The sequence below is a fragment of the Cuculus canorus genome, chromosome Z (assembly GCF_017976375.1).
Source record: "Cuculus canorus isolate bCucCan1 chromosome Z, bCucCan1.pri, whole genome shotgun sequence".
NCBI lineage: Eukaryota > Metazoa > Chordata > Aves > Cuculiformes > Cuculidae > Cuculus > Cuculus canorus.
The window spans coordinates 56570539-56595564 of record NC_071441.1 but is presented as its reverse complement, the minus strand read 5'-3'; the positions used below and the strand labels follow the sequence as shown (position 1 = coordinate 56595564).

Genomic DNA, 25026 nt, shown 5'->3' with positions numbered 1-25026 from the left:
ATCATTTCCAAATATCAGAAGACACTTTGATACTTCCATTTCAATCTTTACAGAAAACAGCTCTGACAGCACTCTTGGGATGCTCTTAATGTGGCGTTTTTTCCTGTTCTGCACAAAGCAGCATTGCAGAAACTGACATATGAAAACAGAAAACATTTTTTCTGTCCTCAACACACATTTGAAGTCCATCCTAAGTTCTGTACCTGTCCCAGCCTTAGAGGTCTCTGAATGATAAGACAAATAAATGTCAGCCCTCTAGTTCTCCTTTGGCTTCACAATCACTATAGTTTCAGGCTAACAGAGGCAAAACTCTGTCCTGTGAGTAGAAGTGACCCTTAGTGTATTCCAAGCAATTTCAGTTCTCCCAGATGCTTTATCCTCACTGAAACACAAGCACCTTACTGAACATTTCCTGCTTAATAACAGGAGAATCATAGAACCATGGAATGGTTTGGGTTGGAAGCGACCTCAAAGCCCCATTCAACCTGGCCTTGAACTCCTCCAGGGACAGAGCAGCCACCACTGCTTTGAGCAGCCTGGGCCAGGGCCTCACCACCCTCACTGTGAAGAATTTCCTAATGTCTCATCTGAATCTTCCCCCTCTCCAATTTAAAGCCATTCCTCCTCGTCCCATCACTCTATGCCCTTATAAGCAGTCCATCTCCAGCTTTACTGGAGCCCCTTTCAGCACTGGAGGCTGCTGTAAGGTCTCCCTGGAGCCTTGTCTTCTCAAGGCTGAAGAACCCCAACTCTCTCAGCCTGGCCTCAGAAGAAAGGACAAAAGAGCAACACCCTCGCATCATCTCCATGGCCTCCTCTGGATCCATTCCAACACTTCCATATACTTTTTATGTTAGGGATTCCAGAACTGGACACAAGACTCCAGGTGGAGTCTCACCAGAGCAGAGGGGTAGAATCCCCTCCCTTGCCCTGCTGGTCTCACAGCTTTGGATGCAGCCAGGCTGCAGTTGGTTTCTGGGCTGTGAGCGCACACTGCCGGCTAATGTCGAGTTTCTCCTCCCTAAGCGCCCCAAGTTCTTCTCCTCAGGGCTGCTCCAAATCACATCATCCCCCAGCCTATAGTGAAACCACAGATTGCCCTGACCCAGATGTAGGACCTTGCTCTTGGCCTCATTGAACCTCATGAGGTTCACATGGCCCCATTTCCCCAGCCTGTCCAAGTCCCTCTGGATGACATTCCATCCTTCCGCTGCAATAACTGCGCTACTCAGCTTGGTGTCGCCTGCTGACTTGCTGAGGGTGCAAGTAGAGAGTATTTTTCAGAATAAACTTACACAAAAAGAGCAAAGATAGAAAACAAGCCATCTGTTGCTTTATTCTTCCCAGGTGAAGCATGTGTAGCTTCTGCAGGTCATCCCATGTTATTTCACCTGCTCAAATCACAATGTTTCCAAGAATTACAACTCAAAGCAGATCTTTTCTAAGAAACAGCACTTGTACTTTGCACCCTTTTAAAAAACAAGTTACATTGCTTGTGAGCCCTTAACAAAATGCTGCTTTAGTGAAGAATGCACATACGTGCTGAGGCTTTCTGAAACACAACAGAAGCTTCTCTTTATTGCAATCTTCCTCCATTAAGAAACATGGAATCACATTGCCTGTCCCAAAGTGAACAACTCCAGTGCCCAACTCACCACCCCCATTCACATTGCTTTCTGAGAAGCATGGGGTCCAAAAGTGTCAATGAGGGTTTGTAGCAGCAGTGTGTTACTCTGCAATGGCTCTCTTCTCCCCAAGATACTTAAATAATAAAAAACAATAAAACCCACCAGAAGCTTCCCCCATGCCTCTACACCACCTTGTATGGCTAGAAATCTCTCATTCTTGTTACCCTGAGACAGGTCTGTAGACACACTGGTCAGAAAACACCATCTCACCAAGCAAATAAAGACACAAGAAAGTATCCTAGAATCCATAAAAAACCACAACATTGACCGAGTTTGTTTTGGGTTTATTTTTTAACCCCTCTTCCCTGTTAATAAAGAAATGCCACAAGCAAGGAACACAGTCACATGGGCCACTTCTTCTCATTCTATCGCCTGTCACTTGGGAGAAAAGACTTGCACCCACCTCATCACAATCTCCTTTCAGGGAGCTACAGACAGTAATGAGGTTTCCCCTCAAACTGCCCTACTCCAGACTAAACATCCTCAGGTCCCTCAGCCACCTCTCATAACACTTCTTCTCCAGACCCTTCCCTAGCTCCGTTCCCTTCTCTGAACATGCTTCAGCCCCTCAACGTCCTTCTTGGAGTGAGGGGTCCGGATTCAAGGTGCAGCCTCACCAGTGCTGAGTCCAGAGGCACAACGACTTCCCTGCTCCTGCTGGCCACACAGTTTCTGATCCAAGCCAGATGCTGTTGGCCTTCTTGGCCACCTGAGCCACTGCTGCCTCATGTTCAGCCTCTGTTAAACAACATTCCCAGGTCCTTCTCCTCCACGCAGCTTTCCAGCCGCTCTGCCCCAAGTCTGGAGCAACATGGGGTTGTTGTGGACCAAGTGCAGGACCCAGCACTTCGCCTTGTTGAACCTCATCCCGCTGGTCTCAGCCCACGGATTCAGCCTGGCCTGGTCCCGCTGCAGAGCATCCATGCCGTCCACACATCCACACTCCGGCCCAGATCAGTGTCATCCACGTTACCTTAAGACTTTTCTTTTTAACAATCAAATTTGGAGCATCCACTGTGGCTCTGACAAGGGGCACCACCAGAAAAGAACAGAAGACATTTAAGGCCCCTGCAAGTCTCCTTCCTGGGCTTCTTGCCTTGAATTTCTGCAATGTTTTGCTTAATGCTAGACTAATAAATAAGGGCAGGAAGGGCAGATTTAAGTTTGTCACATCACATACTGCCTGTTTCAACTGCAAATACAGCTTTGGTGTTGAGAAGAGAGTAAGTATCTCAGGAAGGAGGAAAACACCAACAACTACTGCACCTCATAGCTCTGACAGAGCAGAGAATTGCTAATTCAAAGATTAGCTGCTTGTAAAATGCACCCAAATCATGATTTCTGTACAATTCCACCACAATTTGCCAATATGATGCTGTTATACCTTGTTACAAAGAGCTTCGGCTTCTGAGAGTTTACCAGTCTCTTCTAGACTAGTAATAGCTTGACACAGGCACCACTCTTCAAGAGTCCGGATATAATTAGGTGGAAGATTGTTTTCTCCAGCTGCAAAAACCAGACAAAACACTTAACCAGATTCCTGATAGGCTGCAGTGCCATATAACATCGCGTGCTATAGATATGGTAAGGAGGAACTTTCAGAAATATTAAGGTGATGTGGCTTCCTTCACTAGTTTTACCTTAAGAGATGGTAAAATTGAAAGCAAGAAGGGGAAAAAAAAGAACACACACATTTGGCCTAATAGTTTGAGAACAAACAATCACACATGGAATTTTAATTCCAGCTTTTAAAACACTATGGATGTCGAGCAGGACTGAGGCTGAGGTTACCCCTCTACTGTGAAATTAAAGAACTTGAGCTCTCTAACCTTTCCTTGTAAGCAGTATTCCTGCACTATTAAACACCCACCCTCCATTTAGGCATAAGAATTCAGAAATACTACTTTTAAAAAGCCTCTGAGGCTCTGCAATTAAGCAATAAACCCTAGCTGTGCATTAGGATTTAGCATTTTTATGGGATTACACATAAAAACCTCACCACAATCTCCTTTCAGGCAGCTGTAGACAGCAATGAGGTCTCCCCTCAGCCTCCTTCTCTCCAGGCTAAACAACCCCAGGTCTCTCAGCCACCTCCCACAACCCTTGTTCCCCAGCCCCCTCCCCATCTCTGCTCCCTTCTCTGGACATGCTCCAGCCCCTCTATGTCCTTCTTGGAGTGAGTGGCCCAAAACTGAAGCCAGGATTTGAGGTGTGGCCTCGCCAGTACTGAGTCCAGGGACACAATCCCTCCCCTTCTTGGCCACCTGAGCCACAGCTCATGATCAGCTGCTGTCTACCAACACCCCGAGGTTCTTCACTGCCAGGCAGCTTTTCAGCCGTTCTTCCCTAAGCTTAGAGCTGCATGGGGTTATTGTGTCCCAAGTACAGGACTCAGCACTTGGCCTCGTGGAACCTCATCCCATTGGTCTCAGCCCATGGATCCAGCCTGTCCAGTTTCTGAAGAGCCTACCTGACCTCAATAAGCACAATCACAGATCAAACCACTGCTGAGTAATTCTCAGCTGATTTGCAAGTTTCTTAAATCTAGGAGTGAGTTGCAAGCTTCAAGCATTTCCATTTTACTTTATGTTTTTAAACTAGACAACTTTCATAGCTTACTTTTGGCTGAAACTGTAGATACATGTGTCATCTCTAGACCCACTCGCTTCGGCTTAGTGTTAATCAGGCAGACGACGGTATTTTCAGCATGGCAGGCTGCCATTAGGACTGCCCAGGCAGCGGGATTATCTAGAAAAAAATGGTTCAAGGCAACTCATGCCCACCCAAAAGATGCTGGTGGTTCCTTTAGAATAGCATTTACCAGATTAAGCACAAAAAACAAAGCCACAAATGGAATCACACAGTGTAAATAAGAGATAACAAGCAATTCAATCAGACTCTTACATCAGTTCAGGTCAAGGCAGCTGGTAACTACTGGCCTAGAGGTATTAAGATTCTTCCATTTAGAAGATGAAGGTACTTTTTTCTAAAGCCAACTGATGTATTTTTTCACGTAGCCACTAGTGAGGTGAACATGCCAGTTTACTTCTCACTACACAGATTAAACTTGACTATGACCTAGCGCTGCAGCATAGCAGCATCAGAAACCCCACAATGCCATGCACAGCTTTCAGTTGTACAGACTTAAGTCTTGCCTTGCCCCTACCATGAAGGTTATCACAGAATCGGTTAGTTGGAAAAGACCTTTGAGATCATCAAGTCCTACTGTACCTATCCACTGCTAAACCATTCCTGAGCACCTCATCTACTCAGCTTTTAAACCCCTCCATCACCTCCCTGGGCAGCCTCTGCCAGGGCCTGAGAACAGTTTCGTAAACAAATTCTTCGTGACACCCAATCTGAACCCGCCCTGGTTCAGCTTGAGGCCACTGCCTCTCGTCCATCACTTGGGAGAAGAGACCAACACCCACCCCACCACAACCTCCTTTCCAGGAGATGCAGAGAGCAATGAGGTCTCCCCCTTAAACTCCGTTTCTCCAGGCTAAACAACCCCAGTTCCCTCAGCCACTCCTCATAAGACTGTTCTCCAGACCCTTCACCAGCTACATTCCCTTCTTCTGGTAACGCTCCAGGCAGCCATGGCTTCTCTGGACAACCTGACCCAGGGCCTCATCACCCTCAGCGTCAAGAATTTCTTCCTAATTTCTAGTCTAAATCTTCCCCCTTCCAATTTAAAGCCATTCCCCCTTGTCCTGTCACTCCAGGCCCTTGTAAAAAGCCCATCCCCAGCTTTCAGCACTGGAAGCTGCTCCAAGGTTTCCCTGGAGCCTTCTCTTCTCCAGCCTGAACAACCCCCACTCTCTCAGCCTAGCCTCATAGCAGAGGTTCTCCAGCCCTTGCACCATCTCCGTGGTGTCCTCTGGACTCATTCCAACAGTTCCACATCCTTCTTATGTTAGGGACTCCAAAACCAGACACAGAACTCCAGGTGGGGTCTCATAGTTCTCTATGTCTAAACTCGAAACGCCAGCCCACAGCATTCACCCCAAAACACACACAAGCAGCCCAAAACAACCAAGTAACCCAAGAAAAATCGAGGTTATACAAGTTTGTTTCTGATGGGTAAAATAAGAAGATCACTGCTGTGTGTGGGACCAAGAGCAACCTGGAGAGAGATGGATGGCTTTCTGAATGTTTTTCAGAGGGTTGTTTTTCTCATCTTCTAACATGTGGCATCCTGCTGCCAGCTGATTCACAGCAATATTCAGCAGGGCTTCCTATAAAATAGAACATAAAACTGACTTAATACTACAATATACATGACCAAATGGAATTAATTTTATGATTTTTTATGGAATTATAAAGCCCAGATTTTAAGAAAGCCAAACCTTTCCATGGTTCATATCAAGTACATGTGCAGAATTTCCTGCCACAGCTCCCCCCTGCAAGATTAAAAAAAGAATAATTAATTATTTGGCTGATTAATTAAGAGATTTTACACCAAATGTAATGCCAAGTTCTTTTTATCTTTGTTAATCAGAAAGACAAAGTTTGCACAACGAGATCTTTTCCTTGCCTACAGCACAGTTTCTTTATACAGAACGAGGAAAAAACATTTAGGATTAGAATCTATCCATATGTTATGTTTCTAACTTTAGCCTCATACAGAAAGGGATTTGCTTCCAGGTGCCATTTCTGTTTACATAATTAACATAAATTAAGACAAATAGTGTTTATTTGGAGAAAAGTTAATAATAAACATAAAGTGGCAAGGAAATAGCGGGTAATGTGAAAGGCTAAACTGACTTGATTAACCAAATGCAACATATGTAAATCCTAATAGGTATTTATATACACACTAAAACCTAAATAAAACTAAACAAATAAATTATGCGTAATACTGTCTTTTCATGTTGGAATAATTCCAGCAGATTTCTCCTGTAAGTTAATTTCAAAGACAAAAGGAACTGCAGCCCTGTAAAAGATGCAAAGAACTGGATGTGTAACTTTAGTGGTGCCCATGCATTGCTCCTTAAGTGCTTTAGAGTCTAAAACCTTAGGTTTTCATATTAATTTGTGACTGTCTATGTACTGGGGTGAAAGTTTTAATTAGAGAAACCACACAGACTACTTAGGATGCAAACAGCACTTACTTTTGCCTTTCGAGATGCATACAGTGGGACTAGTCGAGACAGCAGAGACCAGAGGGCAGGATTAGCAGGGTTACTGGGGGAAGAACAAGGATTTTAGACTTTCTGGTTTAAATATGAACCTGGTCCTCAGTAGGCAGCTGCTAGAAATCCCAACTAGACCCTTTTCTATTACGAAAACAACCCAGTGTGGCTGAAAATAAGACACGGGTGTTGTTAAAACAGCATAATGCTGAAGTTATACTGCTGTCTAAAGAACTGAAATGTACAATACACAAATCAATACTCATGGGAAGAAAACAAATCAACTTTAGGACCAAAGGTCTTGTCCTCATAGTGTGAAGAACGAGGAATTTTAATTGCAGTTGGAGAAAATCTACATAAAGAACTCTTTCTGAAAACACTTGTAGAGACCATGAGGTATGTCTTGCTTAATCAATGCCTTTCAAGTTACTCCTTCCTAATAAAAGCATATCAAATAAAAGACATTTAGCAAACGGACTGAAGAGCCTTGGAGGATGTTAAATCTTAGAATCACAGAATTGCTTGGTTGGAAAAGAACTTTGAGATCATCAACTCCAAACATACCAGTCCACTACTAAATCAGATCCTTGAGCACTCCATTACCCCAGCTTTTGAACACCTCCAGGTATGGGGACTCCATCACCTCCCTGGGCAGCCTATGCCAGGGCCTGAGAACCCTTTCTGTGGAGAAACTCTTCCAGGTATCTAGTCTGAAGCTCCACTGCCACAATCTGAGGCCATTCCCTCTCATCCTACCGCCTGTCTCTTCGGAGAAGAAACCAACACCCACCCCGCTACAACCTGTTTTCCAGAAGCTGCAGAGAGTGGTAAGGTTTTCCCTCAGCCTCCTTTTCTCCAGGCTAAACAACCCCAGGTCTTTCAGCCGCCTTTCATAACCCTCCTGATCTCTGTTCCCTTCTCCAGATGTGCTCCAGCCCCTCAATGTCCTTCTTGGAGGGGCCCAAAAATGAACCCAGGATTTGAGGTGCAGCCGCACCAACGCAGGGTCACAATCCCTTCCATGCTCCTGCTGGCCACACTGTTTCCGATCCAAGCAAAGGGGCCTTCTTGGCCATCTGGGCCACTGCTGGCCCATGTTCAGCCACTGTTGACCAACACCCCCAAGTCCTTGTCCTCCAGGCCGCTTTCCAGCCACTCTTCCCCAAGCCTGGAGCTGCACAGGGTTTTTGTGTGCCAAGCACAGGACCCAGCACTTGGCCTTGTTGAACCTCACCTTGTTGGTCTCAGCCTACGGATCCAGCCTGGCCAGGTTCCTCTGCAGAGCCTCCCTGCCCTTAAGCAGATCCACACTTCCTCTCAGCTTAGTGTCATCTGTGAATTTACTAAGGGAGCACTCGATCTCCTCATCGAGAACATGCGTAAAGCTATTGAACAGGACTGGACTCAACACTGAGCCCTGGGGACAACACTTGTGACCAATCTCCAGCTGGATTGAGCTCCATTCCCAACACACTTGGTCTGGCCATCCAGCCAGTCTTTAGCCCAGTAGAAGGTGCAGATGTAAACAGTAAATAAAAGCCCTAGAGACTTCTGTAGGTTGAAGGTTCTGCTACACATGATGAAAAATGCTTTCAGAGAAGACTGAACTGATCTAGCTACCAAAGAAGCCACCAAAACAAAACCAAAAAACCCCCCAAATCCACAAAACTTCTGCCATCCAATCCCATAATTCAGAAACCAAGCTTCTGGCAGACGATGCTGCAACCTTAAGCAAGGTTTTGATGTCTGAAAATCAATTTTTAGGTTGTTTTTAAAGAATCCTGCAAGGGAACAGAGGTTTACTCACTATTCTAGAGATCAGAGCAACAAATTACAAGGGAATGTGAACGAAGACAAGATACGTACGTGTGGATTGCTTTGGAGACTTCTCTCTGGGCCATCACACTTCGGCCTTGCAGGGCATAAACAGCAGATGCAATAAGACACCTCTCCTCAACGTCATCATCCCCCTTTTCATGCTTCAGTAACTCTTTTAGGGCAGCTGTTGCAAGCGTAGCATCCTGCTGCACCAGTCCCAGTGTGCACAAAGCCTTCAAGCTTTCCATACTAGGTTCCTTTAATGAGCTGTGGAATTGGAGGGAGGAAAGGAGACACTATTGTTGACCACCCTACTTACTGTTAACATTAGGACACACTTGTTACTTCTGAGTCCTCCTGCTCCTATGCAGGAATTAAAAGCCTCACACCACGGAGTGGTGGATCAAGCTAGAGCAGCACCATGAAACCTCAGGATATGCAAACTAGCAGTGGTTATGTGCCATAACCAGAAGTCAAGCTTCCAATGCATAAAACACATTAATTGTCCTTCAGCAGCAGCCACAAAATGAATGGTAAGAGACAATGTGCAACACTGACAACAGTTCTCTTTCATTGAAGGTGTTTGCATGTCTTACTAGCACCAAACCTGAGTTGCTCTGGCCTATTTACAGGTTTACAACAGAAATCCAGGAAGGAAAAATCCAGAAATGAGCCTGCCGCACAGAATTGTTCTTTCTGAGAAGAGGGATGTCCTGAGAAATCACAGTATCATAGAATCACTTGGTTGAAGAAGACCTTTGAGATCATTGAGTCCAACCATACCCGTCCACTACTAAGCCATAGCCCTGAGCTCCTCATCTGGCCATCTTTTAAACCCCTCCAGGGATGGGGACTCCACCATCTCCCTGGGCAGCCTCTGCCAGGGCCTGAGAATCCTTTTGGGGAAGCAATTCTTCCTAATATCCAGTTTAAACCTCCCCTAGCTCATCTTGAGGCCATGTCCTCTCTTCCTATTACCCGTCACTTGAGAGACGAGACCAACACCTGCCTCACCACAACCTCATTTCAGGCAGTTGTAGACAGTGATGAGCTCTTCCCTCAGCCTTCTCTTCTCCAGACTACACAGGGCTCTCAGCCACATCTCATAACCCTTGCTCTCCAGACCCTTCCCCAGCCTCATTCCCTTCTCTGGATGTGCTTTAACCCCTCAATGTCCTTGGAGTGAGGGACCAAAACTCAACCCAGGATTCGAGGTGTGGCCTCATCAGTGCTGAGTCCAGGGGCACAATCCCCTCCCTGCTCCTGCTGGTCACACTGTTTCTGATCCAGGACAAGATACCATTGGCTTTCTTGGCCACTTGGGCCACTGCTGGTTCATGTTCAGACGCTATCAACCAACTCCCCAGGTCCTTCTCTGCCAAGCAGCTTTCCAGCCACTCTGCCCCAAGCCCATAGCTGCACAGGGTTATTGTGTTCCAAGTACAGGACTTGGCCCTTGGCCTTATTGAATCTTATCCTGTTGGTTCAACGTTGAAACTTGTCCCTTTTTAACATCAAGATTTGTTCCAACACCCGATACTGTAAGCACGCTCCCCATCAACCATTTGGTTTCGTACCACTACTAACTGCTGTTCCACTCATTTCATGATGAGAAACAGTTTAACCTCATACTAATATTACTCCCTACATTATTGTAAATACAGCTACCAGTTCTCTTCAGCAATTTTTTTCTAGTACAGCTGGAGAACTCTCAACTCAAATTAATGCTCTGATCTTCGACTCTGGTGAAAACAAACAGCAAGCTCTGTATAATCAACCAAAACCAATGACCTTAACGGATGAATTACCTGTAAGGGTCCTCACCATAAGGGTAATTCAATAAATCGCAATACGGTTGGACTTGATCATCTCAAAGGTCTTCTCCAACTTAAGGATTCTATGATTCTATGAATGGAATGGAAGCAAATAACAAAATAATGTATGGCCACAGTAATCTGGAGTTACCTCACTGTCATATCCTAAACACAATAACAGCGAGTAGTGCTGCTTATTTCTCAGGTGATTTCAGGCTCCTCAACAAATTTCTAACGATTATTTTTGCCTTAAAAAAAAGACAGCAATGTAACCTCCTGATTCTATGTTTTGCTTTCTAAGAGGTCTTAAACATAAACTTGAATAGCCAGCACAATGTTATCTGAGGTGCCGCGCTTCAACAAGCAAGAAGTGGGATTTTATCTTAGCGGTTATAAAGACATCTTCATTGCTAAACATCATTGTGTAAAGCTGACCACAACAAAAGAATCATAGAATCATAGAATTGTAGAATGGTTTGGGCTGGAAGAGACCTCAAAGCCCATCCAATACCAATCCCATGCCATGGGCAGGGACACCTCCCACCGCATCTGGAGGCTCCAAGCCCCATCCAGCCAGGCCTCGAACAACTCCAGGATGGGGACAGTCACGACTTCTCTAGGCAACCTGGGCCAGGCCATAACCACCTTCACAGGAGGAATTTCTTCCTAATGTCTCATCTAAATCTTCCCCTTTCCAAATTAAAGCCGTTCCCCCTCATTCCATTACTCCACAACCTTGTAAAAAGCCCCTCACCAACTTTTCTGGCGCCCCTTTCAGGACTGGAAGCTGCCCTAAGGTCTCCCCACAGCCTTCTCTTCTCTAAAGTGAACAATCCCAACTCTCTCAGCCTGGCCTCATAGCAGAGGTGCTCCAGCCCTCACATCATCTCCTTAGCCTCCTCTGGATCTGTTCCAACACTTCCATATACTTCTTATGTTGAGCGTTCCAGAACTGGACACAGGACTCCACGTGGGGTCTCAGGAGAGCAGAGCAGAGGGGCAGAATCCCCTCCCTCATCCTGCTGGTCCCACTGCTTTGGATGCAGCCCAGGACATGGCTGGTTTCTGGACTGTTAGCATACTTTTCCAGATAATGTTAAGCTTCTCCTCTCCCAGAACACCAAGTCCTTCTCCTCAGAGCTGCTCTCAATCACATCATTCCCCACCCTGTATTGGAACCACGGATTGCCCTGACCTACTCAGGCCCTTTAAATCATCTGGCACAAATTCAGACATGTCAATTCAGACACCTCTCTATTGGACTAGAACACACTGTTTTTTTTCCTTATTACTAAAATCCACCATACACCTTGGCAGTGCTGAGATTCCAGTTCAGTTCTAGACATATTCATTAAGGTGTCACTTCCCTAAACTATTTAATACTACTTCTTTTCCTTTTTAAAGACAAACAACCAATGTCTTGCAGAAAATTCTCATTTCTGACAAAAACAGAGATCCGCAGTGATTAATAGGATGTAGGAAATATCAGGTCCCCAGCTGGCTAATCATGAGTTCCTTGGGATTTAGAGTATGTTAGGTGTTGGATCTTCACTCTTTCAGTGACTTCAGGAGCCTGCTGGTGGGGCAGAGCCTGTACAGCCACTCCTGAGTTCTCAACCCTGAGACCCTAAGGTGGCAGTTCTTAATTCACAGCTACCAGGAGACTGACAAGGATGTGTGGGCTTTTAACCTCTACAGCTCTGAAAAAAGACATTCATGATTTTACCGAACAACCGATACAGACCTACTTCTTTTCACAAAGAAGCTGCAAGATTGTCCTTGTCCATGACACTCAGAACACAATTGTTCTGGAGATCATGGTGATTTAAACGGAAATTGTTCTCATTCGTCATCCAGACTCTTTACACCTAAGGAGCAAAAATGCTGCCTAGTGCTTAAATCAAGGGGAGGTTAATATTATCTTAACTGATAACCTATTAAAATTACCATTCTAGGGTTTTAGACATCCGAACTGCCCAGCCCACTGACCCTTCCACTCCACAGTGCTCTAAGAACATGGAAGACACAGACCACAAACCAAAACAGACATTATCACATGAATAAGTTGAACAGTGCACTTCCATCCACTCCCACTTTAACTCTGCAACACAAAACCAAAATACCCATATAAGATCCCCCAAAAAGTAAATCTGATCTGATAAAACACGATATACTGGTTATTATTCTCTCCACTCACCATTTAAATAGCAGTGCCTTTGCAGCATCCACTTGGTTCTGCTTATACTCTATTATGGCCAGGGCAGTCAGGATATGCGCTTTATCTTGTTCAGATTTGGCAACAGACAAGGCTTTTTCATAGGCTGGTAGAAATTAGAGAAATTAGAGAATTGAAGCAGAGCAACAAAAATCATGTTTATAAAGCCTCTAGAAAGACACAAACCATAGAATCACAGAATGACTGAGTTGGAAGGAACGCATAAGGATCACCATAAGTGACTCCTGTCCCTGCACAGGACAGCCCAACATTCACACCGTGTGTCCAAGGGTGATGTCCAAATGCTTGTGGAATATTGTCAGGCTTCATGACTGCTTCCCTAGGAGCTGTCCCAGTGCTCCACGACCCTCTGGGTGAAGAACCTTCTCCTAGCCCTCTCTTAGCATCTTTCTGCTGTTCCCTTGGGTCCTGTCATAACTTTGATACATGAACACACACACACGGAGACACCTTGGTTTCTTGGTCACTGTGTTCTCACACCCCAAATCACAGGCACAAGACAAAAAAGGTCAACTTTGAAAGCAGTGGTGTGTTAGGAAATGTCTGATTTACAGGGCTGTTCAGAGCCTGGGAGTTCTTTAATATGGAGCAAGAGGAAGCAGAACTGAAAAGCAGAACTGGGATATCCAGAAAAGGCCTGAACGAATACAGTTTAAATACTCCCTGCCATAGTTTACTCACTCCAATTAAAAACTAAGAGCAATTTAAAACGCTGAGCTGGATGCTCCTTTGCAAGCGCTCCCACTTCTGCACTGACAACTCCGTACACCTTTGTGTGACATCTCTCACCTCAGTGCTGCAGAACTTGACAAATCAGCACCTACATTCATCACTTAAGTGCTTTGAACAACACACTAATCTCTGACCCAGAACCGATTTTTCCAGGAAAGCCATTTCATTTGAGTGCAAGGGAAGCCAATAGCATGACAGCTTAATGGGCAAGAATTAAAGGCTTGAAGAAACATAGCTTCCCTGTGACATTTTGACAGTTCTGGCGCCCTGCTGAAGAGCCTAATGACTGAAATAGCTGTGAAATTTCTACTTGTGCATTAGGACTGAGAGAGTGAAGTGAACTGAGCTACAGCTGTGTTGGTCAGATGCACAAATTTTGTTAAGTTAATCTCAAGAGAACTGTCCCAAAACGCTCTGAATGAGGCAGAAGCTTACCTTTGATACTCTCTTGTAGGAGTCCCTTCTTAAAGTAGGCCAACGCGATCCCCATGATGCTATCAAATGTGGTGAGGGGTATTGATGTGTAAACCTCAATGGCCTTGTTGCACTCACCCAGGGTGCTGTAAAAATAAAAACAGTCACTGGTGTAAAGGAAGCACAAACGGTTGCTATGGTCTAGACAAGCAGACCGGTATTGCCTTTTCTACAGCATTTGCAAGCAGACACCTGGAAAAGAGCAGGATTACAACACAGATGTGCAACATTCCCCACCTTTCTTCAGTTGCAGCAGTCGCTCTCTTCAGCAATCTCTTGCATGAAGCATAATGGATATGAAAATGTATTTATGTATTTATGTATTCTATAATCATGGAATGCTTTGTGTTGGAAGGGACCTCAAAACCCACCAAATCCCTTATCACTCCAGGCCCTTGGAAAAAATCCCTCCTCAGCTTTCCTGAAGTCCCTTCCAGGACTGAAAGCTGCTCTAAGGCCTACTCAGAGTCTCCTCCAGGGTGGACAACCCCAACTCTCCCAGCCTGGCCTCATAGCAGAGGTGCTCCAGCCTTCGCATCATCTCTGTGGCCTCTCCTGGACCCATTCCAACAGGTCCATCTCCTTCTTATGTAGGGGATTCCAGAACTGGAATTCAAGAATTATGACATTATCACAGCCCAGAAGTTCCATTGTCGTGTACAGAAACCTAAGAATATATGAAGCTTCCCCAGAGAGCTCACAAAAAGATCTAATTAGCACAGCTTGAGCTGTTCTGTATCAAAGAGAAGTTTGAAAGCCTTCACCTGTAACAACTCATGTCCTGCATTCCCTCAGGACCAGAATGGAATAAAGTGTCAAGATGTATAGATAGCAACTTCTTGTAATTGGATTTTCTTTTTAGCACATTACCCATTTCTGGAGGATGTACAAAGTTCAACCAAACTTCTCCACAGTTAAGAATAATATTTAGTAGATTATTCTTAGCAGCTATCTTTCTACTTTGAGCCTCACCCATGTTTTGCACCACTACTTTCACTACATCGAAAGCCAGAGTCAGGGGCTGGGAACATACACCAACAAACACTCACCACAGTGACCTGCCATAGTTCTGCATGGCAACATTATATTTCTCAGTATCTTCAGAGTTTTTCAGCAATGAAGCTGCCCTGAAAATAAGCACAATAAAGAAAATTTACCATCTGACTACAACACAAGTATTTTCACAGAATCATAGAACCGTTTGGTTGGAAAAAGTATTTCAGATCGAGTCTAACCATACCTGTCCACTACTAAATCATATCCCTAAGCACTTAATCTACCCATCTGTAAAATACCTCCAGGGATGGAGACTGCACCATGTCCCTGGGCAGCCTCTGCCAGGGCCTGAGAACTCTTTCAGTAAAGAAATCTTTCCATCATCTTCCAGCGGTCCTGGCTGACTGGGGAAGTTCCACTAGACTGGAGGCTGGCTAAAGTTGTGCCCATCTACAAGAAGGGTTGCAGAGAGGATCCGGGAACTACAGGCCTGTCAGCCTGACCTCAGTGCCAGGAAAAGTCATGGAACAGGTAATCTTGAGTGCTATCATGAAGCACATGCAAGGGAACCGGGTGATCAGGCCCAGTCAACATGGGTTTACAAAAGGCAGATCTTGGCAAACTAACCTGATCACCTTCTATGACAAAATCACTCGACTACTGGATGGGGGAAAGGCTGTGGATGTAGTCTTCTTGGACATCAGTAAAGCCTTTGACACAGTTTCTCACAGCATTCTGCTTCAGAAACTGTCAGCCTCTGGCCTGGACAGGTGCACACTCTCCTGGGTTGAAAACTGGTTGGATGGCCGGGCCCAGAGAGTGGTGGTCAATGGAGTTAACTCCAGCTGGAGGCCAGTCACAAGTGGAGTTCCTCAGGGCTCAGTACTGGGTCCAGCTCTGTTCAATGTCTTTATCAATGACCTGGATGAAGGCACTGAGTGCACCCTCAGCAAGTTTGCGGATGACACTACGCTGGGAGGAAGTGTCGATCTGCTGGAGGGTAGGGAGGCTCCGCAAAGAGATTTTAACAGGCTGGACCGCTGGGCCGAGGCCAATGGGATGAGGTTCAACAACACCAAATGCCGGGTCCTGCACTTGGGGCACAACAACCCTACGCAGTGCTACAGACTGGGGGAAGAGTGGCTGGAGAGCTGCACGGAGGAGAAGGACCTGGGGGTAATGGTTGACAGCCGACTGAATATGAGACAGCAGTGTGCCCAGGTGGCCAAGAAGACCAATGGCATCTTGGCTTGTATCAGAAATGGGGTCACCAGCAGGTCCAGGGAGGTGATTCTCCCTCTGTACTCAGCACTAGTGAGACCGCACCTTGAGTACTGTGTTTTGTTCTGGGCCCCTCACCACAAGAAGGACGTTGAGGCTCTGGAGCGTGTCCAGAGAAGAGCAACGAAGCTGGTGAGGGGGCTGGAGACAAGTCTTATGAGGAGCGTCTGAGAGAGCTGGAGTTGTTTAGCCTGGAGAAGAGGAGGCTGAGGGGAGACCTTATCGCTCTCTACAACTACCTGAAAGGAGGTTGTGGAGAGGAGGGAGCTGGCCTCTTCTCCCAAGTGACAGAGGACAGGACAAGGGGGAATGGCCTGAAGCTCCGCCAGGGGAGGTTCAGGTTGGATATCAGAAAAAAAATTCTTCATGGAAAGAGTCATCGGGCACTGGAACAGGCTGCCCAGGGAGGTGGTCAAGTCACCTTCCCTGGAGGTGTTTAAGGAACAGGTTGATGAAGTGCTTAGGGACATGGCTTAAGGGAGTGTTAGGAATGCTTGGACTCGATGATCCAGAGGGTCCTTTCCAATCTGGTGATTCTATGATTCCATGAAATTTTTCCTAATGTCCAATCTGAACCTGCCCTGGTGCAACTTGAGGCTATTTCCTCTTGTCCTATTACCTGTGACTTGGGAGATGAGACCAGCACCCATCTCACCACAACCATTTTTCAGGCAGTTGTAGACAGCAATGAGTTCTCCCCTCAGCCTCCTTTTCTCCATGCTAAACAGCCCAGGGTCCTCAGCTGCTTCCAGAATCCCTGTTCTCTAGTCCCTTCCCCAGCCCCATTCCATTCTCTGGATGCACTCCTTAATATCCTTCTTGGAGTGAGGGGTCCAAAACTGAACCCAGAATTTGAGGTGCGGCCTCACCAGCACCGAGTGCAGGGGTGCTGTGCCCCTGCTGGCCACATTGTTTCTGATCCAAGCCAAGATGCCACTGGCTTTCTTGGCCACCTGGGCCACTGCTGGCTCATGTTCAACTGCTGTCAACCAACACCTCCAGGCCCTCCTCTGCCAGGCAGCTTTCTGGCTGCCCTGCCACAAGCCCCAGGTACAGCACAGGACTGTTAAGTCCCAAGTGCAGGATCTGGTACTTGCCTTGTTGAACCTCATCCCATTTGGATGGAGAAGACCCCTGCAGGGATAGGGACTCCACCACCTCCCTGGGCAGCCTCTACCAGGGCTTGAGAATCCTTTCGGTGAAGAAATTCTTCCTGATTTCTGATCTGAACATCTCCTGGTGCCTTTACTTCTACCGTATTATGTTCTGCCTTCCCAAATCTGATACAACAACATCCTCACACCTCTCCTTTCAGTACACTCAATGGTACTGAGAATGTAAGGTTTAGTAAAGGAAAAGAAAAACCCTCAGGTGTTTCAGCAGGTGCACGGAAAGAGTTCAGGTAGCTTCTACCAGTAAATCTTCCAAGATGCGTGGTTTACCTCTCGTAGGCAGCTGCTGCCTGTCTCTTTAGATTCAGATGCTCATTCAAATAACCAAGCATTGTGAAAGCAGATGCATCATCCGGGTTTCTTTCTAGAAAATCAGAATTGACAAAAACGTGATCAGAAAGAGCTGTGAAAAAGCATTACAGAAACATCGCCACACTGATGCCACAGGGTTTGCACATAGGCAAAGTGCTTTGCCAAGTGCTTTCATCAGTTACTCACTGGAATCACTTTGACAGGCTGCACACAAATAAAGATGAGACACTATGAACCACTGTTGTGGTTTCAGCTGAAGGAGAATCAGTTTCTGACTTCAGCTCAGTCTCATCTGAGTAACTTCAGTTTCTCAGAGCTCACTGCAGGTTCTTTCAGACAGTTTCTCTCCAGCAGTGACCAAACGGGCCACAGGGATGCAGAAAGGGTGCTGCTCACACTTATTCCCACAAGACACCAAGGCCAGCCTGGAGCTGGTGGAGCCATAAGGGACAGGGGAGGAAAAGGAGAGGTGACCCTAACCTGATCAGCAGAGAATTCCACCCCATATATCTCACGCTCAGGATAAACTGAGGGATCACGAGGGGCTTGCTATGTCCTTCGATGGCTGACGTCCAGCGAGGCCCTCATCTGTCTGGCTGCCCCTCATCCTGGATCCATGCATTCCTGAAAGCAGTTCTAAGCCCAGCTCCTCCCAGCCTAGACCCTTTCCCTGTGCCTGCTCTGCAGCACCTGTGGGGAACGTGGTCAGCGAGAGGTGGGAGCGTGATTCCATAGATTTGTATATATCTTATTGTTTTCTTTATTATTATTATTGTTACTATTATTTCATTAAAGCTGTAGTTTTAGTTTCCAGGTCACAAGTTTTTTTCCCCCACCATTTCCCTTTCCCCGAGGCTGGAGGGGAAGGGAACTGGGGACCCAACCGCTCAGCTTTAGCTACCAAAATTGGCTGAGCTGGGGCTAAACTGTAACAGTCGGGCTTAAGGACAGAAGAAGGTACACTGGGGTGTGTGGGAACATGTGTCTCTGCTGCCCACCGCGCACAGTGATTGCTAGAAGCAGGCGAGAGCTGCAGAGGTGAGCAGAAACTGTTCTGAATGGCAAGAATCTCTCCTGGTCCCCCACACTTCCCCTCTCCCACCCATCTCAATACAAAACATCTTCCTTAAAAAGATTCTTTTCAGTAAATTTAGATCCATTGTGCTTCCCGTCGCACCCTGCTGTCATACAGTTTGAACTCTCAGTAACTGCACAAACCATGCCAAAGCACATTGCACAGATAAATTACTCACCTGTGTATTTGTTGAGGACCACCTGGGCTGCTGGGATAGCGTTCATTTGGACAATGTTGTACAGATACAGGTCGGTGTTTCTGTTGCTTTCATCCTGCAGTGTCGAACATACCCAGTGGGCATAGCCTTTCGCTCCCTCATTCTCAATACATAAAACAAACAAAACCAATATAGAAGTTATTAAACCCAAAAGAGGAGTCATTAAAACAAAAACTGGAAGCATTAAACCTGAACCAGGGGTCATTAAACCCAAACCAGGGGGCATTAAACCCGCTCAACCAACAGTGAAAAGATTGCAGATTATAATAACAACTCCGTGTTTTAAGGCAGAGCCTTGGCTAAAAATCTGCACCAGCACTGAACAGGAGAAAATACCAAACTGAATGACTCCACACACAGCTTTAACTGGTCCTTTGGGTCAAAAAGAGTTCTCACAATAACATCATTTGCTGCACCACCTGATAAAAACAGCTGTAAGGGAATGTCAAGTCGTTCACTTTCTCAGAACTCAGGTACCAGCAATGTACCTCGCTTTCTCCTGGAATGGTTATAATTTATGCCTTCGATGTCTGTGCAATTCTGTAGAACACCAAAATTGATCTTTCATGGCTTACGGAGCTGATTTCTCCACCCACTGGGACTAAAGCATTTAATAAAACAACTGCCTAATAAAACAACTTTCAAAAACCACAACTTAGAAAAAACTTAACTGTGTTTTAGCTTAATTCAAAACATTTTGAAATATTCCACATATTGCATCAGTTTCACTGCTCAAGACATGCCTATTTTTTTAAACATCACAACACCTGAAAAGAGATTAGAAACACATAAACTTCAGGACAACACGTTATACTTACGTGCATACTGAGTTCTGTTGTGTGCCTGAAGAGATCCATCGTGTCATAGCTGCCTACTGACTCTGCAATAAGAGCCTACAGAGAAGCAACAATTGCTGTGGTCAGGTCCTTCAAAAACTAAGACACTGATAAAACCCCAGCATGCATTACATCAGATGTATGTTAAGCATTTGACATGAAAACACTTTTTTAAAATCATGCTCTCCGAGGAACATCAGTTTTAGGAATAAAATGATCCCAGTTAAAGGAAGCAAAAGCAGTTTCCATTGTATTGGTACTTGAAACTTAACGTCTTCTGCTGCTACTTCACATTCTTCAGGACAAAGACTTTGTATGTGTTCTCACAACCTGTAACAATGTCTGAGAGAAGCTGGATTTTAATATGTGGTGGTGCTCCTTCTTCCCTAGAACCCAGTTTCTATCAGATACTGTTAGCAGGTCAGCAGCAGGGATCGCAAAGTACACATACAGTGGTCACAACACTGTGAGTCACAAGTTATTCCATCATTCAAAGGTGGCCTGAATAACAGTGGGAGCACATCCAGCCCTCAGCGAAGGGGGAGAAAGGGAACCCCAGGAAGTAGGAACAGCTTTTGTCCCAGCTACAGAGACTTACTCTTTCCAAGGGTGGTGGTGGAAAGAGAAGAGAGTTATGCAGCACCATACAAGGAGCTAGAGGTACAGCTGCTGCAAAAATAATTAAGGCACCTTACGCTTTGCTGACACTGCTTAACAAAAAAATTCAAAGCACCATCAGTGACTAATTTTAATACTTGGTTTCTTTCAGAACTCACATCAGCCAGAAAAACATTATACAAAGATATCAGATGGATATCTCTTATATTGTATTACTGCTGCAGAAACAAAGGGTCCTGTCCACCTTCAGGGGAAGCAGAAACTCCCTTTACCTAAAGCATTTAATTTTCAGGAACATGCCAATTATTAGGATGGAGTCCAAGCCCTCTCTTTGAGTAACAAATGGGTTTGGTGCAGAGTATTATGATTTTTCATCATCTCACCTGTCCAATCCAACACAACAAGTACGTAGGCTCCAGAGCCTGGGCCACCTTGAAGGCTTCATGAGCTTGCTGTGGAACCAAAAAGAACAACAGTGTTGGAACATCTGGTGTGGAAGTGGGGCATTTTTGGTACACACAGGTATTGACATGCAGTAGCAATGGAAGACATTTCAAGGACAAAAGTAGGTCTATTACTCAAAAGTTCTACTGTGCCACACAGTAAAATGTATTGTCTGGAGAAATTAGTTTAGACTTACTTATAATAAAGGCAATAAAAGCAAGAAAAAGCAGGGATGAGGAAGCAGGGGGGAGAGAGAAGGGGGGAGAGAGAAGGGGGGAGAGAGAAGGGGGGAGAGAGAAGGGGGGAGAGAGAAGGGGGGAGAGAGAAGGGGGGAGAGAGAAGGGGGGAGAGAGAAGGGGGGAGAGAGAAGGGGGGAGAGAGAAGGGGGGAGAGACCCGGGGGGGGGAGAGAAGGGGGGAGAGACGGGGGGAGGGGGAGAGACCCGGGGGGCAGGGGGGGGGAGACCCGGGAAGGGGGAAGGGGGAGACGGGGGAAGGGGGAGACGGGGGAAGGGGGAGACGGGGGGAAGGGGGGGGGGGGAGACGGGGGGAAGGGGGGGGGGAGACGGGGGAAGGGGGGGGGAGAGACGGGGGAAGGGGGGGGGAGAGACGGGGGAAAGGGGGGGGGAGAGACGGGGGAAAGGGGGGGGAGAGACGGGGGAAAGGGGGGGGGAGAGACGGGGGAAGGGGGGGGAGAGACGGGGGAAGGGGGGGGAGAGACGGGGGAAAGGGGGGGGAGAGACGGGGGAAAGGGGGGGGAGAGACGGGGGAAAGGGGGGGGCGAGACGGGGGAAAGGGGGGGGCGAGACGGGGGAAAGGGGGGGGGCGAGACGGGGGGAAGGGGGGGGGCGAGACGGGGGGAAGGGGGGGGCGAGGCGGGGGGAAGGGGGGGGCGAGGCGGGGGGAAGGGGGGGGCGAGGCGGGGGGAAGGGGGGGGGCGAGACGGGGGGAAGGGGGGGGGGCGGGACGGGGGGAAGGGGGGGGCGAGGCGGGGGGAAGGGGGGGGCGAGGCGGGGGGAAGGGGGGGGCCGAGGCGGGGGGAAGGGGGGGCCGAGGCGGGGGAAAGGGGGGGCGAGGCGGGGGAAAGGGGGGCGAGGCGGGGGAAAGGGGGGCGAGGCGGGGGAAGAGGGCAAGGGAGGCGGGAGAAGAGGGCAAGGGAGGAGGGAGAAGAGGGCAAGGGAGGAGGGAGAAGAGGGCAAGGGAGGAGGGAGAAGAGGGCAAGGGAGGAGGGAGAAGAGGGCAAGGGAGGAGGGAGAAGAGGGCAAGGGAGGAGGGAGAAGAGGGCAAGGGAGGAGGGAGAAGAGGGCAAGGGAGGAGGGAGAAGAGGGCAAGGGAGGAGGGAGAAGAGGGCAAGGGAGGAGGGAGAAGAGGGCAAGGGAGGACGACGGGGGAGGACAAGGGGAAAGCGGGGGGTATACTCCAGGGTTTAGGTTACACAGAACTACAGTAAATCTGCCAACATGCTGATGAGCAAAAAGTAGATACCTAAGAGAAACTCAAAGTTCAATTTGTGACTTAGAATTAAAAGAGTTCTTGGTCAAACCTGCCGTGTATTTGTCAAATTAACTACTACTGAGTCCTAAATACTTTTCATTCCATGCAGTTGCTTGGAAAGCAACAGCACCAATTTAGAAGTTCACTTATCCCCTCCAAAACAAATATTTCATTCATTCGTGTGCCTCAGAGAAGTGGTGGCTGCCCCATCCCTGGAGGTGTTCAAGGCCAGCTTGGATGGGGCTTTGAGCCCCTGATCCAGTCGGAGGTTCCATCCAGGGCATAGAACTGGATGGGGTTTGACGTCCCCTCTAACCCAAACCATTCCATGATTCTATGAAATGTATTTCTTCAATCTGAGAGGGATGTTCTTCACTGTTTGCCTACACTCCCTTAATAGAAGGAAAAATCAAAAGGGAAACCATACCGGAGGATGGGAAAATTACCTCAATGTTTCCAGTTGCCAGATACAAAACCCCCAAGTTGGTCCAGGCAACGACATTCTAGACAGAACAAATAAAGTTAAAACCAATGGACTATTACTATATTCAAAAATAACACTGCATCAGGGGAATAAGTTTTAAAGGCCCACTTGAAACAGATGGCAGCTGCCTACAGCACTTACGGTTTCCTCAGCTTGAACTGATTTGATGAACGAATGTTGAGCAAGAGCGTAATTCCCAATAGCTGGAAGGAGGAAAAAAAGGAGAAAGGAGAGCTAGATCTAACTGGATTTCATAAGCACCATTAGTCAAGTCACTTTCTAATTTAGGATATTATGGAGCGAAGGGTTTCACTGAGCGCTTACCACTACAGGAAGCAACTACACCAAGTGCATTCCAATAAAGATGATTTCTACTGTCAAGCCTCACAGCCTTTTTGATACACTGGAAGAAAATCAAATTATATATATGGGTTATATCACTAAGACTTCAAAAATTAGGAATTTATGCACTCACATGTTCAGAGATGTAGGTTTTTTGAAGAAAGAGAGTAGACAAACAAGCACCAACAGTAAATTCAAGAATGTAAGAAGAAAAACAGGCAGTACCTGCAAAGATTTCTCCAAGAGCTCACTGATCTCATTCATGTCAGTGCCCGTTGCTGTGAGGTGTTCTGCTTGTCGATAGTAGTTGATTCCAAGATCACACCATATACTGGGCAAAGGCATCAGTTGCAATGCTCTGCCATAACACCTACAGGAACATGAGTCACACAAGTGTTATTCCAACCATCTCTGCATGGAGAGCAGAAAGAGAGAAAACATTCAAGAGTGCTTAAAAACGTAAACCAAGCAAACAAGCATAAAAACAAACAGAATCAGATGAGAATGGAAAGCAAACAGCTGCTAACTGGTTTCATTCAGTTACCACCACAGAATCTGTCCTGGTCTGAAGGAATCTGTGGTGCCCACCACAGATGTGTATTAATCAAAGCTATATCAGTTGCAATATGCACATTTTTATTTAAAAATCAGTCATTTTCACAGTTAATCAGACTTCCCCTGGGAAAAATTTGGACTCACATGTGGTGATCAGGATTTGCTAAGCAGCCGCATTCCCTGCCTGCACAAAACTGAAAGGGATTCTCTGAGACGCTGCAAATACTACAAACACTTGCTACCACTGTAAACTTACAGGGCCAGAAACAAGAATTCCCTCTTCCAATGTATTTTGAGGCAACAGTTCCTTACATTTTTATAAGAAACAAGTAGACACAGAAAGCTCAAAGTATTATCTTGGGCTTTAGTAGCCCCGGAAAATTACCAACAACTGCCACCACTCCATTTAAAGCAGCACAATTTCTGAATGACGGAGGGTGTAGGCATGTTCCAGAGACAGAAACAAGGAGAATAGCAGGTGCTAGATGAAAGTTCTGACATCCACAAGTGACAACCCAGGAGCACAGCCTGGAATGAGAAGACTCAGGACAAGTGGTGTCCCTCAAGTGTACATATTGCGACCAGTGCTGTTTAATGTTTTCACTGATTATATTGACAGCAAGATTGAGTGCACCCTCAGCAAGTTTGCAGATGACAAGGAGCTGAGTAGGGCAACTGTCACACCAGAAGGATGGGATGTCATCCAGAGGGATCAGGACAAGCTGGAGAAGCGGGGCCATGCAAACCTCACGAGGTTCAACAAGGCCAAGGGCAAGGTGCCGCACCTGGGTTAGGGCAATCCCCGGTTGCACGGTTGTGATACAGGCTGGGGGATGATGTGATTGGGAGCAGCCTTGAGGAGAAGGACTTGAGGGATGAGAAGCTCAACAAGAGGCGGCAACGTGCACTTGCAGCCCAGAAACCAACCGAGTCCTGGGCTGCATCCAAAGCGGTGGGACCAGCAGGGCCAGGGAAGGGATTCTGCCCTTCTGCTCTCCTGAGACCCCACCTGGAGCCCTGTGTCCAGTTCTGGAATCCCCAGCATCAGAAGGAGAAGGAATTGTTGGAATGGGTCCAGAGGAGACCACAGAGATGATGTGAGGGCCGGAGCACCTCTGCTATGAGGACAGGCTGAGAGAGTTGGGATTGTTCAGCATGGAGAGGAGAAGGCTGCCGGGAGACCTTAGAGCAGCTTCCAGTACTGAAAAGGGCCCCAGGAAAGCTGGGGAGGGCCTCTTGATCAGGGAGTGCAGGGAGAGGATGAGGGGGAACAGCTTTCAGCTACAAGAGAGGAGGTTGAGATG

The 25026-nt window shown here is 46.8% G+C and overlaps 1 protein-coding gene across 5 annotated transcripts in view; it reads right to left on the bottom strand.

Annotated features, from left to right (window-relative positions):
* The window catches only part of SKIC3 (SKI3 subunit of superkiller complex), a 67781-nt gene that overhangs the window by 11354 nt on the left and 31401 nt on the right, over positions 1 to 25026 (bottom strand). For 4 of the 5 annotated variants that reach the window (XR_008447737.1, XM_054054111.1, XM_054054109.1 and 1 more), the window contains 17 exons: positions 23393 to 23537; positions 23150 to 23228; positions 22967 to 23028; positions 22788 to 22844; positions 20788 to 20856; positions 19769 to 19843; positions 18912 to 19053; positions 17617 to 17710; positions 14947 to 15024; positions 13859 to 13983; positions 12653 to 12776; positions 8690 to 8908; positions 6803 to 6875; positions 6038 to 6091; positions 5815 to 5926; positions 4308 to 4436; positions 3073 to 3194 (listed from right to left, as the gene is read on the bottom strand). Coding sequence is in view for 4 of the 5 variants with exons in the window: in XM_054054111.1 (XP_053910086.1) it covers positions 3073 to 3194; positions 4308 to 4436; positions 5815 to 5926; positions 6038 to 6091; positions 6803 to 6875; positions 8690 to 8908; positions 12653 to 12776; positions 13859 to 13983; positions 14947 to 15024; positions 17617 to 17710; positions 18912 to 19053; positions 19769 to 19843; positions 20788 to 20856; positions 22788 to 22844; positions 22967 to 23028; positions 23150 to 23228; positions 23393 to 23537 (1759 nt within the window). In the remaining variant the exon portion in view is untranslated. Of the gene's footprint in view, positions 1 to 33; positions 2711 to 3072; positions 3195 to 4307; positions 4437 to 5814; positions 5927 to 6037; positions 6092 to 6802; positions 6876 to 8689; positions 8909 to 12652; positions 12777 to 13858; positions 13984 to 14946; positions 15025 to 17616; positions 17711 to 18911; positions 19054 to 19768; positions 19844 to 20787; positions 20857 to 22787; positions 22845 to 22966; positions 23029 to 23149; positions 23229 to 23392; positions 23538 to 25026 lie in introns of those variants that run through there. The other variant, XM_054054112.1, reaches the window with a different exon arrangement.